Below are 19,133 nucleotides of genomic sequence, written 5' to 3'. Positions count from 1 at the left end.
TGAGATTTGTGATATAAACAACATCAATGTCACCTCTTTAGGTGAGATTTGTGATATAAACAACATCAATGTCACCTCTTTAGGTGAGTTTCTGTGATATAAACAACATCAGACAATGTCACCTCTTTAGGTGAGATTTGTGATATAAACAACATCAATGTCACCTCTTTAGGTGAGATTTGTGATATAAACAACATCAATGTCGCCTCTTTAGGTGAGATTTGTGATATAAACAACATCAATGTCGCCTCTTTAGGCGAGATTTGTGATATAAACAACATCAGACAATGTCACCTCTTTAGGTGAGATTTGTGATATAAACAACATCAATGTCACCTCTTTAGGTGAGTTTCTGTGATATAAACAACATCAATGTCACCTCTTTAGGCGAGATTTGTGATATAAACAACATCAATGTCACCTCTTTAGGTGAGATCTGTGATATAAACAACATCAATGTCACCTCTTTAGGCGAGATTTGTGATATAAACAACATCAATGTCACCTCTTTAGGTGAGATCTGTGATATAAACAACATCAATGTCACCTCTTTAGGCGAGATTTGTGATATAAACAACATCAATGTCACCTCTTTAGGTGAGATCTGTGATATAAACAACATCAATGTCACCTCTTTAGGCGAGATTTGTGATATAAACAATATCAATGTCACCTCTTTAGGCGAGATTTGTGATATAAACAACATCAATGTCACCTCTTTAGGTGAGATTTGTGATATAAATAACATCAATGTCACCTCTTTAGGCGAGATTTGTGATATAAACAACATCAATGTCACCTCTTTAGGTGAGATTTGTGATATAAACAACATCAATGTCACCTCTTTAGGTGAGATTTGTTATATAAACATCAATGTCGCCTCTTTAGGCGAGATTTGTGATATAAACAACATCAAAGTTACCTCTTTAGTTGAGAGAACAGCATGTACGACTCCTACATCGTCGTCCTGTAGCCGAGCCATTAAGGTGTCTGACACGAAGTCACTGTCTTCCATCTGAAACATTTTTATTACAAGGTTTCCTCAAGTATTCATATCATCTCAACAAATCCACAGCTTCTGTTGTGTTATAAACTGAGGAACAAAATACATTGAGAGATTTTCATTAATTTTCTGACATTTTAAAAGAGATATTTTGAAAATTTGATTTAGTAAGAAAAACAGTTTTTGAAAAACCAGACCTAAACTTGATTTATATATATAAGGCTTACATAGTAAAATTTCTTTCCATGTTAATACCTGATGAACTGTCAACTTAATCGATCAGAACAAGAAAATTACTGATACGATTCTCTTCCAGGATATTAGTGAAATATATGATGTTAATCTATTATACAAGATGAGTTCAATAGAGATTTTATTACAAAGTTTATATTCTGTATGAAGCGTTGTGTGGTTTCCCTCCTGATGATACGGTTCTGGTGGTTGAGAAGTAACAGGGACATGCCCGGGTTTTCCTCCTCATCGTCATCCTGGATAGCACCAACAGACAGCTGGAGGAAGGCCTTGACAATGTCTTTGACAGCTGTATCCTCGGTCTCTGTGAGAACCTCTTCCACTGCCTCATCAAGTACTGTGTAGTATCGCCCCTCTAGTAGACGTACGATACTCCGTAGACTCCGGTCAAACTCAGTCTTCTCCTCTTCACCAATGACACGAGGCCAATACCTCACATAGCTTTCAATAATTTCTCTGGAAGATAGACAAAACTTATCATAATCAATACAGAATAATCTAGTAACAACAGTTATGGTCATAGCTGTGTGTATGGCTGGACACAAATAAGTCACTGAGTATCAGTTATAGCTGTGTATGGCTGGACACAAATAAGTCACCAAGTATCAGTTACAGCTGTGTATGGCTGGACACAAATAAGTCACCGAGTATGAGTTATAGCTGTGTATGACTGGACACAAATAAGTCACCGAGTATGAGTTATAGCTGTGTATGGCTGGACACAAATAAGTCACTGAATATGAGTTACAGCTGTGTATGGCTGGACACAAATAAGTCACCGAGTATGAGTTATAGCTGTGTATGGCTGGACACAAATAAGTCACCGAGTATGAGTTACAGCTGTGTATGGCTGGACACAAATAAGTCACCGAGTATGAGTTATAGCTGTGTATGGCTGGACACAAATAAGTCACCGAGTATGATTTATAGCTGTGTATGGCTGGACACAAATAAGTCACTGAGTATGAGTTATAGCTGTGTATGGCTGGACACGAATAAGTCACCGAGTATGAGTTATAGCTGTGTATGGCTGGACACAAATAAGTCACCGAGTATGAGTTATAGCTGTGTATGGCTGGACACAAATAAGTCACCGAGTACTGAGTTATAGCTGTATATGGCTGGACACAAATAAGTCACCGAGTATGAGTTATAGCTGTGTATGGCTGGACACAAATAAGTCACCGAGTATGAGTTATAGCTGTGTATGGCTGGACACGAATAAGTCACCGAGTATGAGTTATAGCTGTGTATGGCTGGACACAAATAAGTCACCGAGTACGAGTTATAGCTGTATATGGCTGGAAACAAATAAGTCACCGAGTATGAGTTATAGCTGTGTATGGCTGGACACAAATAAGTCACCGAATATGAGTTACAGCTGTGTATGGCTGGACACAAATAAGTCACCAAGTATGAGTTATAGCTGTGCATGGCTGGACACAAATAAGTCACTGAGTATGAGTTACAGCTGTGTATGGCTGGACACAAATAAGTCACTGAGTATGAGTTATAGCTGTGTATGGCTGGACACAAATAAGTCACCAAGTATGAGTTATAGCTGTGTATGGCTGGACACGAATAAGTCACCGAGTATGAGTTATAGCTGTGTATGGCTGGACACAAATAAGTCACCGAGTACGAGTTATAGCTGTATATGGCTGGAAACAAATAAGTCACCGAGTATGAGTTATAGCTGTGTATGGCTGGACACAAATAAGTCACCGAATATGAGTTACAGCTGTGTATGGCTGGACACAAATAAGTCACCAAGTATGAGTTATAGCTGTGCATGGCTGGACACAAATAAGTCACTGAGTATGAGTTACAGCTGTGTATGGCTGGACACAAATAAGTCACTGAGTATGAGTTATAGCTGTGTATGGCTGGACACAAATAAGTCACCAAGTATGAGTTATAGCTGTGTATGGCTGGACACAAATAAGTCACCGAATATGATTTATAGCTGTGTATGGCTGGACACAAATAAGTCACCGAGTATCAGTTATAGCTGTGTATGGCTGGACACAAATAAGTCACTGAGTATGAGTTACAGCTGTGTATGGCTGGACACAAATAAGTCACCGAGTATGATTTATAGCTGTGTATGGCTGGACACAAATAAGTCACCGAGTATCAGTTATAGCTGTGTATGGCTGGACACAAATAAGTCACTGAGTATGAGTTACAGCTGTGTATGGCTGGACACAAATAAGTCACTGAGTATGAGTTATAGCTGTGTGTATGGCTTGACACAAATAAGTCACCGAGTATCAGTTATAGCTGTGTATGGCTGGACACAAATAAGTCACCGAGTATCAGTTATAGCTGTGTATGGCTGGACACAAATAAGTCACTGAGTATGAGTTATAGCTGTGTGTATGGCTTGACACAAATAAGTCACCGAGTATGAGTTATAGCTGTGTATGGCTGGACACAAATAAGTCACCAGGTATGAGTTACAGCTGTGTATGGCTGGACACAAATAAGTCACCAGGTATGAGTTATAGCTGTGTATGGCTGGACACAATAAGTCACCAGGTATGAGTTATGCTGTGTATGGCTGGACACAATAAGTCACTGAGTATGGTTATAGCTGTGTGTATGGCTTGACACACATAAGTCACCGAGTATGAGTTATAGCTGTGATGGCTGGACACAAATAAGTCACCGAGTATGAGTTACAGCTGTGTATGGCTGGACACAATAGTCACCGAGTATGAGTTACAGCTGTGTATGGCTGGACACGAATAAGTCACTGAGTATGAGTTATAGCTGTGTATGGCTGGACACGAATAAGTCACCGAGTATGAGTACAGCTGTGTATGGCTGGACACAAATAAGTCACCGAGTATGAGTTATAGCTGTGCATGGCTGGACACAAATAAGTCACCGAATATGAGTTATGCTGTGTATGGCTGGACACAATAAGTCACCGAGTATGAGTTATAGCTGTGTATGGCTGGACACAAATAGTCACAGAGTATGAGTTATAGCTGTGTATGGCTGGACACGAATAAGTCACCGAGTAGGAGTTACAGCGTGTATGGCTGGACACAAATAAGTCACCGAGTATGAGTTCTAGCTGTGTATGGCTGGACACAAATAAGTCACCGAGTACGAGTTATAGCTGTATATGGCTGGACACAAATAAGTCACCGAGTATGAGTTATAGCTGTGTATGGCTGGACACAAATAAGTCACCGAGTATGAGTTATAGCTGTGTATGGCTGGACACGAATAAGTCACCGAGTATGAGTTATAGCTGTGTATGGCTGGACACGAATAAGTCACCGAATATGAGTAATAGCTGCGTATGGCTGGACACAAATAAGTCACCGAGTATGAGTTACAGCTGTGTAAGGCTGGACACGAATAAGTCACCGAGTATGAGTTATAGCTGTGTATGGCTGGACACAAATAAGTCACCGAGTATGAGTTATAGCTGTGTATGGCTGGACACAAATAAGTCACCGAGTATGAGTTATAGCTGTGCATGGCTGGACACAAATAAGTCACCGAGTATGAGTTACAGCTGTGTATGGCTGGACACAAATAAGTCACCGAGTATGAGTTATAGCTGTGCATGGCTGGACACAAATAAGTCACCGAATATGAGTTATAGCTGTGTATGGCTGGACACAAATAAGTCACCGAGTATGAGTTATAGCTGTGTATGGCTGGACACAAATAAGTCACAGAGTATGAGTATGTGTATGGCTGGACGAATAGCACAGATGAGTTACGCTGGTTGCTGACACAAATAAGTACCGAGATGAGTTATAGCGGAACAAATAAGTCACCGAGACGAGTTTACTGTATAGCTGACACAAATAACACGAGTATGTTATGCTGTGTATGGCGGACACAAAGTCACCGAGTATGGTTATAGCGTGATGCGGACACGAATAAGTCACCGAGTATGAGTATAGCTTGATGCTGGCCAATATCCGATACGAGTTAACTGTTATGGTGGAAACAAATAAGTCACGAGTAGAGTTATAGCTGTTGGCTGGACCAAATAGCACCGAATATGAGTTACAGCGTTATGGCTGGAACAAATAAGTCACAGTATGGTTTAGCGTGCATGGCTGACACAATAAGTCACTGAGTAGAGTACAGCTGGTAGGGGAACACAATAGTCACTGAGAGTTAAGCTGTGTTTTACAATAACCCAGTTGATTTATAGCTGTATTGGCTGACACAATAAGTCACCGATATTTAAGCGTGTATCTGGCCCCAAAATAAAAGTTTTGGGGGGCCTAGACTATATAAGTACACGGTTGTGAAAAAAGGTTTATAGGAGCGGGCCATACGGTATTTTGCTTAGCCCTTTCCCTTTTTCACTGGGTCCCCAAACGTTTTTTTTTTTTTTTTTTTTTTTTTTTTTTTTTTTTTTTTTTTTTTTTTTTTTTTTTTTTTTTTTTTTTTTTTTTTTTTTTTTTTTTTTTTTTTTTTTTTTTTTTTTTTTTTTTTTTTTTTTTTTTTTTTTTTTTTTTTTTTTTTTTTTTTTTTTTTTTTTTTTTTTCCCTTCCCCCCTTTTCTTTTTTTCTCCCAAAATCCCCTTTTTTTTTTTTTTTGGCTGGCAAAAACCAAATTTAAATTTGGGGTTTGAAAAATGTCGGGGTTTATTTTTTAAAGGCTAAACCCAAAAGTAGGGTTTTCCCCAAAAAGGCCCCCAAAAATTTGGGTTTTGGGGCCCCAAATTTTTTCACCCCCCCCCCCCCAAAAAACATAAAATTTAGCGTTAGGGGGGGGAAAAAATTTCCCCATTTTTTAAAAAGGTGTATGGCTGGACACAAAAAAGTCACCGGTAGGGGAAAGCTGTGTTGGGGCAAAAAAAGTCACGGGGGAAGGGTTTAGGTGGGGGGGAAATTTTGGGGAAGGGGGTTTAATGTGTAGGCTGGCAAAAAAAAGATGGCCGTTTGGCAAAAACAAAAATTGAAAGGGGCACTAAGTACGGTTTTTTTGCGGGGGGGGACAAAAACCGATTTAGTTATGCGGGTAGGCTAAAAAAAAAATTTTGGAGTTGGGGGCCCGGGGAAAAATCAAAAAAAATTGGTTCTAAAAAAAAACCCCTTAAATGGGGGGGGGGGCCCCAAAAAAATCCCCTGATTTAAAGGGGGTTTTGGGGGGAAAATCCCCGGAATTTCTTTTTCCCGGCCCCCAAAATAAGTCACCGAGTATGAGTTACAGCTGTGTATGGCTGGACACGAATAAGTCACTGAGTATGAGTTATAGCTGTGTATGGCTGGACACGAATAAGTCACCGAGTATGAGTTACAGCTGTGTATGGCTGGACACAAATAAGTCACCGAGTATGAGTTATAGCTGTGCATGGCTGGACACAAATAAGTCACCGAATATGAGTTATAGCTGTGTATGGCTGGACACAAATAAGTCACCGAGTATGAGTTATAGCTGTGTATGGCTGGACACAAATAAGTCACAGAGTATGAGTTATAGCTGTGTATGGCTGGACACGAATAAGTCACCGAGTATGAGTTACAGCTGTGTATGGCTGGACACAAATAAGTCACCGAGTATGAGTTATAGCTGTGTATGGCTGGACACAAATAAGTCACCGAGTATGAGTTATAGCTGTATATGGCTGGACACAAATAAGTCACCGAGTATGAGTTATAGCTGTGTATGGCTGGACACAAATAAGTCACCGAGTATGAGTTATAGCTGTGTATGGCTGGACACGAATAAGTCACCGAGTATGAGTTATAGCTGTGTATGGCTGGACACGAATAAGTCACCGAATATGAGTAATAGCTGCGTATGGCTGGACACAAATAAGTCACCGAGTATGAGTTACAGCTGTGTAAGGCTGGACACGAATAAGTCACCGAGTATGAGTTATAGCTGTGTATGGCTGGACACAAATAAGTCACCGAGTATGAGTTATAGCTGTGTATGGCTGGACACAAATAAGTCACCGAGTATGAGTTATAGCTGTGCATGGCTGGACACAAATAAGTCACCGAGTATGAGTTACAGCTGTGTATGGCTGGACACAAATAAGTCACCGAGTATGAGTTATAGCTGTGCATGGCTGGACACAAATAAGTCACCGAATATGAGTTATAGCTGTGTATGGCTGGACACAAATAAGTCACCGAGTATGAGTTATAGCTGTGTATGGCTGGACACAAATAAGTCACAGAGTATGAGTTATAGCTGTGTATGGCTGGACACGAATAAGTCACCGAGTATGAGTTACAGCTGTGTATGGCTGGACACAAATAAGTCACCGAGTATGAGTTATAGCTGTGTATGGCTGGACACAAATAAGTCACCGAGTACGAGTTATAGCTGTATATGGCTGGACACAAATAAGTCACCGAGTATGAGTTATAGCTGTGTATGGCTGGACACAAATAAGTCACCGAGTATGAGTTATAGCTGTGTATGGCTGGACACGAATAAGTCACCGAGTATGAGTTATAGCTGTGTATGGCTGGACACAAATAAGTCACCGAGTACGAGTTATAGCTGTATATGGCTGGAAACAAATAAGTCACCGAGTATGAGTTATAGCTGTGTATGGCTGGACACAAATAAGTCACCGAATATGAGTTACAGCTGTGTATGGCTGGACACAAATAAGTCACCAAGTATGAGTTATAGCTGTGCATGGCTGGACACAAATAAGTCACTGAGTATGAGTTACAGCTGTGTATGGCTGGACACAAATAAGTCACTGAGTATGAGTTATAGCTGTGTATGGCTGGACACAAATAAGTCACCAAGTATGAGTTATAGCTGTGTATGGCTGGACACAAATAAGTCACCGAATATGATTTATAGCTGTGTATGGCTGGACACAAATAAGTCACCGAGTATCAGTTATAGCTGTGTATGGCTGGACACAAATAAGTCACTGAGTATGAGTTACAGCTGTGTATGGCTGGACACAAATAAGTCACCGAGTATGATTTATAGCTGTGTATGGCTGGACACAAATAAGTCACCGAGTATCAGTTATAGCTGTGTATGGCTGGACACAAATAAGTCACTGAGTATGAGTTACAGCTGTGTATGGCTGGACACAAATAAGTCACTGAGTATGAGTTATAGCTGTGTGTATGGCTTGACACAAATAAGTCACCGAGTATCAGTTATAGCTGTGTATGGCTGGACACAAATAAGTCACCGAGTATCAGTTATAGCTGTGTATGGCTGGACACAAATAAGTCACTGAGTATGAGTTATAGCTGTGTGTATGGCTTGACACAAATAAGTCACCGAGTATGAGTTATAGCTGTGTATGGCTGGACACAAATAAGTCACCAGGTATGAGTTACAGCTGTGTATGGCTGGACACAAATAAGTCACCAGGTATGAGTTATAGCTGTGTATGGCTGGACACAAATAAGTCACCAGGTATGAGTTATAGCTGTGTATGGCTGGACACAAATAAGTCACTGAGTATGAGTTATAGCTGTGTGTATGGCTTGACACAAATAAGTCACCGAGTATGAGTTATAGCTGTGTATGGCTGGACACAAATAAGTCACCGAGTATGAGTTACAGCTGTGTATGGCTGGACACAAATAAGTCACCGAGTATGAGTTACAGCTGTGTATGGCTGGACACGAATAAGTCACTGAGTATGAGTTATAGCTGTGTATGGCTGGACACGAATAAGTCACCGAGTATGAGTTATAGCTGTGTATGGCTGGACACGAATAAGTCACCGAGTATGAGTTATAGCTGTGTATGGCTGGACACGAATAAGTCACCGAGTATGAGTTATAGCTGTGTATGGCTGGACACAAATAAGTCACCGAGTATGAGTTACAGCTGTGTATGGCTGGACACAAATAAGTCACCAAGTATGAGTTACAGCTGTGTATGGCTGGACACAAATAAGTCACCGAGTATGAGTTATAGCTGTGTATGGCTGGACACGAATAAGTCACCGAGTATGAGTTACAGCTGTGTATGGCTGGACACAAATAAGTCACCAAGTATGATTTATAGCTGTGTATGGCTGGACACGAATAAGTCACTGAGTATGAGTTATAGCTGTGTATGGCTGGACACGAATAAGTCACCGAGTATGAGTTATAGCTGTGTATGGCTGGACACAAATAAGTCACCGAGTATGAGTTATAGCTGTGTAAGGCTGGACACGAATAAGTCACCGAGTATGAGTTACAGCTGTGTATGGCTGGACACAAATAAGTCACCAAGTATGAGTTACAGTTGTGTATGGCTGGACACAAATAAGTCACCGAGTATGAGTTATAGCTGTGTATGGCTGGACACAAATAAGTCACGGAGTATGATGTATAGCTGTGTATGGCTGGACACAAATAAGTCACCGAGTATGAGTTACAGCTGTGTATGGCTGGACACGAATAAGTCACGGAGTATGATGTATAGCTGTGTATGGCTGGACACAAATAAGTCACCGAGTATGAGTTACAGCTGTGTATGGCTGGACACGAATAAGTCACGGAGTATGATGTATAGCTGTGTATGGCTGGACACAAATAAGTCACCGAGTATGAGTTATAGCTGTGTATGGCTGGACACAAATAAGTCACAGAGTATGATTTATAGCTGTGTATGGCTGGACACAAATAAGTCACTGAGTATGAGTTATAGCTGTGTATGGCTGGACACAAATAAGTCACCGAGTATGAGTTATAGCTGTGTATGGCTGGACACAAATAAGTCACTGAGTATGAGTTATAGCTGTGTATGGCTGGACACAAATAAGTCACCAAGTATGAGTTACAGCTGTGTATGGCTGGACACAAATAAGTCACCGAATATGAGTAATAGCTGTGTATGGCTGGACACAAATAAGTCACCGAGTATGAGTTACAGCTGTGTATGGCTGGACACAAATAAGTCACCAAGTATGAGTTATAGCTGTGTGTATGGCTGGACACAAATAAGTCACCGAGTATGAGTTATAGCTGTGTAAGGCTGGACACAAATAAGTCACAGAGTATGAGTTATAGCTGTGTATGGCTGGACACAAATAAGTCAACAAGTATGAGTTACAGCTGTGTATGGCTGGACACAAATAAGTCACCAAGTATGAGTTATAGCTGTGTATGGCTGGACACAAATAAGTCACCGAGTATGAGTTACAGCTGTGTGTATGGCTGGACACAAATAAGTCAACAAGTATGAGTTACAGCTGTGTATGGCTGGACACGAATAAGTCACAGAGTATGAGTTATAGTTGTGTATGGCTGGACACAAATAAGTCACCGAGTATGAGTTATAGCTGTGTATGGCTGGACACAAATAAGTCACCGAGTATGAGTTATAGCTGTGTATGGCTGGACACAAATAAGTCACCGAGTATGAGTTATAGCTGTGTATGGCTGGACACAAATAAGTCACCGAGTATGAGTTATAGCTGTGTATGGCTGGACACAAATAAGTCACTGAGTATGAGTTATAGCTGTGTATGGCTGGACACAAATAAGTCACCGAGTATGAGTTATAGCTGTGTATGGCTGGACACAAATAAGTCACCGAGTATGAGTTATAGCTGTGTATGGCTGGACACAAATAAGTCACCGAGTATGAGTTATAGCTGTGTATGGCTGGACACAAATAAGTCACCGAGTATGAGTTATAGCTGTGTATGGCTGGACACAAATAAGTCACCGAGTATGAGTTATAGCTGTGTATGGCTGGACACAAATAAGTCACCGAGTATGAGTTATAGCTGTGTATGGCTGGACACAAATAAGTCACCGAGTATGAGTTATAGCTGTGTATGGCTGGACACAAATAAGTCACCGAGTATGAGTTATAGCTGTGTATGGCTGGACACAAATAAGTCACCGAGTATGAGTTATGTCCAGACCAAGGGACATAAGTCTGTATTTATTTAAGGCCCAATTCCAGTATGATTCATATACAAAATTTACCTATTGTATGAGACCGAACATGTTTTAGGAATTGGATATGCAACATACAGTGATCAAAGTGATGTAACTCGCCATACTGTCAAATATAAGCGAGTCATTTATTCACAGGATACTCACAACCGTTAACAACAGACAGCTGGTTGAGAACCTACAGATCCCAAACCAACCATTTATACAGTAAAACGCTAATTCATTATAATGGAGTACCTGATAGCCAGCTTGGTGGTACTCTAAGATTAGGGAGTACCTGATAGCCAGCTTGGTGGTACTCTGACTAAGATTAGGGAGTACCTGATAGTCAGCTTGGTGGTACTCTGACTAAGATTAGGGAGTACCTGATAGTCAGCTTGGTGGTACTCTGACTAAGATTAGGGAGTACCTGATAGTCAGCTTGGTGGTACTCTGACTAAGATTAGGGAGTACCTGATAGTCAGCTTGGTGGTACTCTAAGATTAGGGAGTACCTGATAGTCAGCTTGGTGGTACTCTGACTAATATTAGGGAGTACCTGATAGCCAGCTTGGTGGTACTCTAACTAAGATTAGGGAGTACCTGATAGCCAGCTTGGTGGTACTCTGACTAAGATTAGGGAGTACCTGATAGCCAGCTTGGTGGTACTCTAAGATAAGGGAGTACCTGATAGCCAGCTTGGTGGTACTCTAAGATAAGGGAGTACCTGATAGCCAGCTTGGTGTTACTCTGACTAATATTAGGGAGTACCTGATAGCCAGCTTGGTGGTACTCTAAGATTGGGGAGTACCTGATAGCTAGCTTGGTGGTACTCTAAGATTAGGGAGTACCTGATAGTCAGCTTGGTGGTACTCTGACTAAGATTAGGGAGTACCTGATAGCCAGCTTGGTGTTACTCTGACTAAGATTAGGGAGTACCTGATAGCCAGCTTGGTGGTACTCTGACTAAGATTAGGGAGTACCTGATAGCCAGCTTGGTGGTACTCTGACTAAGATTAGGGAGTACCTGATAGCCAGCTTGGTGGTACTCTGACTAAGATTAGGGAGTACCTGATAGCCAGCTTGGTGGTACTCTAAGATTAGGGAGTACCTGATAGCCAGCTTGGTGGTACTCTGACTAAGATTAGGGAGTACCTGATAGCCAGCTTGGTGGTACTCTGACTAAGATTAGGGAGTACCTGATAGCCAGCTTGGTGGTACTCTAAGATTAGGGAGTACCTGATAGCCAGTTTGGTGGTACTCTGACTAAGATTAGGGAGTACCTGATAGCCAGCTTGGTGGTACTCTGACTCAGACTAGCATTGGACATGAGAGTGTATAATTGGCTAAGATATTGTGGCACGCCTCCGCCTGAATCCGAGTCACTACTGTTTCCAGAGCTGGTCAGGATTGAGTGTTCCCTCACGGCACAGGGAATCAGCTTGAGTAGGAATGTCTGTATCAGAGAGTCAGCCTTGAAGGTCGCAGTCATATGAGCCAAACAGTCAACCATACTTGTCTGACGGCATAAATGCTTGAATGCCCTGCAAGTGAAAGTAAAATAACTGGATAAATAGAGCTGGAAATACAAGATCTATACTTCATAGAGGTTTACCTTTATAGGTCAGAGGTTAATAGGATTCCTGTCTGGAATATTAGTAACATACAATTTGAAATCTGAGAATAATTGATGATCGATTCCGAGGCCACAAACTGTACCAGGTAAACGAAACATGTGACTATTGTTACCTTTTGGTAAGTTTGGAGATATCCTGGGTCTGGAACATGAGGAGGAGACAGGAGACAGCTTCCTGTAGGAGCTGGGGTGACAGGTGCTATAAATAAACAAAAATCACTTAGTGCTATAAATAAACATAAATCACTTAATGCTATAAATAAACATAAATCACTTTAATGTAAACATTTCAAATGTAAAGCATCCATCTACCATGTCATCATTCTAGAACCAGAAGATGACAGCATCCATCTACCATGTCATCATTCTAGAATCAGAAGATGACAGCATCTACCATGTCATCTTTATAGAATTAGAAGATGACAAACAATAGAAGACAAGTCAATATCATCTATCAAGTGCAGACTCAAACACTGAATTTTTGTTTGATGCTAAATATATCTTCTTTACAAGTGGATGTACAAAATTTTTGATTTTTTTCAAATGTCTTAACTCAGGCACTGAAATATCTGGTAACTTTTTATTTTAATGCCTCCAAACTCAGGGACTGATACATCTGGGTACTTTTTGATTTTCTTTGTAACTTAGCAGGTCTACCTCGCTACTAATACCTAGGAAGCTAGATGGCTGGTTTTGTAGGGGCATCGCTTTTCAATGGATACAATTTTCCTGAAATTGTAATTAATCTTTACTTACACAGTACTGATGCACTTTATATCACAATCAAAAATTTACCATGACTGGTCAATATAATGTTACTATAATTCACTTCAAAAGCAAAAAAGGCTTTGTACCTTACACATTCCATTCATCAAAGTTTCTAGCAGAGATTTCTGGAGTTTAGCCTTGAACAGTAGCTGTGCCATGATCATGTAGGATGCGGCCTTGTAGTTGAGAACCTTGGAGCGCAGACCATGACTGATATGGGTAAGAAGTGTAGCGACCAACTCCTCCTTAACATTCCCCGAGTCTAGTACTCCAATGATTGTGGTCGTGAAGAAGGAAAACAGCGTTCGTAAGTGGGGCAGCTTCTCACTGTACTGGATATGGACCTGTATAACACAAAAACATAACAATCTAATAAATGGAGAGATGATAAAAATATCAGCCTTTTTCTTTATCATTGTGCTATCCGGATATGATACAAACAGATACAATTGTCTGACAAACATTTTCTTAGTAAAAATCTGTCAAGCATTAATGGACTTAACTTATTTTTTAAATTACTTGTAAAGAGGGCTCACTTAACATATCATCTAAATTACTTGTAAAGAGGGCTCACTTAACATATCATCTAAATTACTTGTAAAGAGGGCTCACTTAACTTATTATCTAAATTACTTGTAAAGAGGGCTCACTTAACTTATTATCTAAATTACTTGTAAAGAGGGCTCACTTAACTTATTATTTAAATTACTTGTATAGAGGGCTCACTTAACTTATTATCTAAATTACTTGTAAAGAGGGCTCACTTAACTTATTATTTAAATTACTTGTATAGAGGGCTCACTTAACTTATTATCTAAATTACTTGTAAAGAGGGCTCACTTAACTTATTATCTAAATTACTTGTAAAGAGGGCTCACTTAACTTATTATTTAAATTACTTGTATAGAGGGCTCACTTAACTTATTATCTAAATTACTTGTAAAGAGGGCTCACTTAACTTATTATTTAAATTACTTGTAAAGAGGGCTCACTTAACTTATTATCTAAATTACTTGTAAAGAGGGCTCAATTAACTTATTATCTAAATTACTTGTATAGAGGGCTCACTTAACTTATTATCTAAATTACTTGTATAGAGGGCTCACTTAACTTATTTTCTAAATTACTTGTAAAGAGGGCTCACTTAACTTATTATCTAAATTACTTGTATAGAGGGCTCACTTAACTTATTATCTAAATTACTTGTATAGAGGGCTCACTTAACTTATCATCTAAATTACTTGTATAGAGGGCTCATATAGACAATGATTTTCTAACCTTGACTGAATTGTACACCATTTCACAAACAGTAGACAGGAAGGCAGGGTTAGTCCGACAGTGATTTACTAAAGTCATCTTGGCTAAATGAACTCCAGTTTTCTGAAAATGATAAGTCAATATAAATGTACAGATTAACAAGCAGTAAATAGTTTAAATTAAATCATCTATCATAAAAAGATGCCCAGCAGGCCTGTATTGCTTACCTGGATATTTCAGTGATTATGACAAAATACTTCCCTTTGGACCCAAATAACCTTGACCTTTTACCCAGTGACCTTGATCTTTGGTCAGCTGACTCCTTGTTTAGTTCTGACCAACAAACTATTCATTAGTGAAAAGATACAAAATTTGACCTTGACCTTTTGGCATAATGACCATGACCTTTGACCTTTACCTCATTATAACATGTGCCAAATCATAAGTAAAATTGTCAATAAATACTAAAGTTAACACCAGGGAACTAAATTTGTGAACGGAGTTATTACTCAAAGCACTCATATCTCAGATATGGGGACTTTAAATGACGAAAAATTCCTGTCCTACATAAGAAAGATTTTAAAGAACTAGCTTAATTTCCCCTATTGGGCCCCATCCCTCAGGGGTCAGCGACCCACTGTTTTTCCAAAAATGATAACCCAAGGATGGTTAAAATAGAATTTAGACAGATTCCATCCTTTAACACAGAAAAAGCATTTTGAAGAATTTGCAATATTTCCCATATTTGGTCCCACCCTTCAGACCCCTGTTGGTCCAGCCTCACCATTTATACAAGATGGGTTCCCCTTCACCAAAACGTGCTTCAGACCAAATACTGATCAAATTCATTCAAATTTGCTATATTTCTCTCATTGGGCCTCACCACTCAGGCCCCTAAAAAAATCAGCTCTAGTTTTGAATCCCCATCACCTAGGGATGCTTCCAAATTTCATTATTTGCATACCAGAATAGCAGTTCACAGTAAATTTTGGAAAAGTTCTTTTTTCATAGTACACATTGACAATATTCATAGGCAGTCTAAATGGATTTTTAATCTATTATCCATGGTTATCCAGCCTTCCACTGTAACAGACATCATCTTTCTCAGTTCCCTGGAGATCATACAGCTAGAGCTGCTTATTGGCACTCACAGCTTTCACATAAAATATCCAGCACTTCTATATTACATACTCATTTACAGCTGAGTTGACAGGAGTAAAGTATCTTCTTCAAAGATACAACCCAATGCTCATACCAGGACTAGAACTGGTGACCCTTCGGTTAAGTAGCCAAACACAATATCACTTGACCACTATACCTGTATCTTCCAGTTATTTATAAATCTACAGTCAAGAGCTGATAATGCTGTATGGAAATGTTTTGTGATTGTGGCTGACCTACCTGTATCAGTGGCTGACGTACCTGTATCAGTGGCTGACGTACCTGTATCAGTGGCTGACCTACCTGTATCTGTTTAAGCCAGTCCCACTTGGATGCTGTTTTAGCATCGAGAGGTAAAAGCTGGATGACACGGACAAATGTTTTACTTTCATGGTACGGCAGAACGCACATCACCAGCTGGTCAACATTGTACTGGTGGATATGGTACCTGTACAACAGCAATACAACATTTACAGATTTTATTGAAAATTGTAATCGTACTCTATGACTAAATTCAAAAGAAGAAAAATTATATTGTGTGATTTGAATATAAAACTACCTAAACACTATATAGGACATTATATTACTATAGCCAGATTTAGTGTCAGTACACGTTTTATGAAAATTATAATCATACTCCAAGATTATATTAATAGCAGAAACAATTCTATTGATGTGAAATATTGCAAATCTTATCAAACTATTTCAATATGATATATATAGCTATTGAAGGATAAAACTGTGGTCAGATATCAGACTACATTCCAATGTCCTATCTCTCCAGTGTCCTATCTCTCCAGTGTCCTATCTATCCAATGTTCTCTCTATCCAATGTCCAATCTATCCAATGTCCCATCTACACAATGTCCTATCTATCCAGTGTCCTATCTATCCAGTGTCCTATCTATCCAATGTCCCACCTATCCAACCTCCCATCTAACCAACGTCACGTCTACACAATGTTCTCTCTATCAAATATCCCATCTATCCAACATCCTATCTATCCAACGTCCCATCTAACCAACGTCCTATCTATCCAATGTCCTATCTATCCAGTGTCCTATCTATCCAACCTCCCTTCTATCCAATGTCCTATCTACCCAATGTCCTATCTATCCAGTGTCCTATCTATCCAGTGTCCTATCTATCCAACCTCCCTTCTATCCAACATCCCATCTAACCAACGTCCCATCTACACAATGTTCTCTCTATCCAATGTTCTCTCTATCCAATGTCCTATCTATCCAATGTCCTATCTATCCAGTGTCCTATCTATCCAGTGTCCTATCTATCCAATGTCCCATTTATCCAATGTCCCTTCTATCCAACATCCCATCTATCCAACGTCCCATCTACACAATGTCCTATCTATCCAGTACCTACATACGGTATATATTAACCGTTCCAGTACCCTACCTATATATCAGCCATTCCAGTGCCTTGTGGGCTGGTTTCAGCAGGCAATAAGGAGACAGATGAAGCAGGAACTGGGAGATTTTCTCATTCAGACGTTCATTTACTTCACTGCTCTGTACACTTCTCTCAAAGGACACAGAGGATTCAGCAAACAGATTGGATTCATATTCTTGAAAGGAATCATCGATAGTCTGAAGTTCCTCCAACCCATTTATACCTGAAATTAACAACTTCCTTTTTAAATGACTTATAATTGTGGGATAGTAACCTGCTAACCAAATACAAATGCATGTAATACAATGGCATTCAAGTAATTGCTTTTTACATAGTCGTTAGCTATAAATTGCCTGCTAAGTACATGCTGGTAACTGTCCAATGTACATATTAAATAATAAACTGAATTACTCAAGTTATCATATGGAAGTTTTTCATTTCAAGTTGTTTTTCTTTTACTTGGAATATTCTTCCTTCTGTAGAAGATAATTATATAGATAGCCCAAGGAGTTTGTCCTACTAGTGAAAGCTTGCTCAAGTTTTAGAATAATCAAAATAATCTGAAATGCTAACACATATATCAGGGCTATAGTCATAATATATATATATATAAATAATAATATTATAAACATGTTAATCTGTAAAGCATGAGTGCTTTCATTATATCTTCAGACGCTTTACATTGTTAGGTCAATAAGCTTATCTGAAGATACAATGAAAGCGCTCATGCTTTACAAATCAACATGTTTTTAATATTATTATTATTTTAATATATATAATACTGAGCTTTTGATATTCCATGTATCAAAAAACATGTGGGTACCTAAATTATAAAAGGTTTCTTTGTCTATAGAAGCAGCTTCTGATGGATCAAACAGTAGAGATTTCTTTCTTTGGTCTTCCCCATACACTGCCTGGGTGTGTGGGACTGCAAGTCTCTCCAACTGCTTGGCTAGAGATGTCATTGTCCTATTGGTCCTGCAAAATATCAATTAAATGTAAACTTCAGCTGAATATGAAATAACTTTTTTGTCCTCAGTCACAGACATATATAGTACTTTAGTTGTAGCATGTGTTGCTATGAAAATGTTTCTGGTGTATACGTACAGAAACACAAGACTGCATACCTGGTAATAGCTAACTGTTTTTTTTCTTCTATTTTCTATGAGGGAAATTTCTCACCTCAACAAAGAACATTAAGTTGCATATGACAAAACTCTTTTAAGAAATGTTAGCTTATACCTTTAAAACATATTGAAGTTGAATTGAACTCCTAACTAGAAGTCTATGATCAGTTCTTTGGCACTTTGATAGAACATTGATTAATTACTGCAGGTATGATTACGCTGGAATGATATGTGGCCCTTTCACTGATTCCATACGACTTTTTAGTAAATACTAATCAAATTCAATATTTTCCCATGAATATCTCTCTTTTATTTTGATCAATTCAAGACGAAGAAGAATCGAACCAAGGTCATTTTCCCCGTGCAGATTGTTAACTGAACATGTCATGATATCACGAGGTAAATTGCATAAATACTTATCTATATCAGTATATAACAGTGTATATTGTATAATGAATGTCGTCGAACTTACAGATGATCATGAGGAGCTCACAGCAGAAGAGCACATGGCCAAAATACCGGAAGTAGATATCTATGTTATTCTTTGTTTTCGAACTAAATCAGATTTATTATAAAGTACTAGTTTTAGCCAATATTATACTATGTATGTACTATTGATATTTGATTGAAATATATATGTCCTTTAGCTAGGTTTAAAGG

The 19,133-nt window shown here is 39.1% G+C and overlaps 1 protein-coding gene across 2 annotated transcripts in view; it reads right to left on the bottom strand.

The window, feature by feature from the left end:
- Positions 1-18,998, bottom strand: part of LOC117324972 (HEAT repeat-containing protein 1-like) — a 64,949-nt gene extending 45,951 nt beyond the window's left edge. For both annotated transcript variants that reach the window (XM_033880821.1, XM_033880822.1), the window contains exons 1-10: positions 18,946-18,998; positions 18,170-18,324; positions 17,353-17,569; positions 16,240-16,384; positions 14,797-14,898; positions 13,605-13,862; positions 12,864-12,949; positions 12,398-12,658; positions 1,384-1,711; positions 923-1,015 (exon numbers count right to left, since the gene is read on the bottom strand). In XM_033880821.1, coding sequence (XP_033736712.1) covers positions 923-1,015; positions 1,384-1,711; positions 12,398-12,658; positions 12,864-12,949; positions 13,605-13,862; positions 14,797-14,898; positions 16,240-16,384; positions 17,353-17,569; positions 18,170-18,311 — 1,632 coding nt within the window. In that variant the 5' untranslated portion in view covers positions 18,312-18,324; positions 18,946-18,998. The remainder of the gene's footprint in view (positions 1-922; positions 1,016-1,383; positions 1,712-12,397; positions 12,659-12,863; positions 12,950-13,604; positions 13,863-14,796; positions 14,899-16,239; positions 16,385-17,352; positions 17,570-18,169; positions 18,325-18,945) is intronic.
- Between the last annotated feature and the right edge of the window lie 135 nt (positions 18,999-19,133).

This window comes from Pecten maximus, chromosome 4 (assembly GCF_902652985.1).
Source record: "Pecten maximus chromosome 4, xPecMax1.1, whole genome shotgun sequence".
In the NCBI taxonomy this organism is placed as follows: Eukaryota; Metazoa; Mollusca; class Bivalvia; order Pectinida; family Pectinidae; genus Pecten; species Pecten maximus.
Note: the sequence above shows the minus strand (reverse complement) of the source record. Positions and strands in the feature narration are given on the sequence as shown.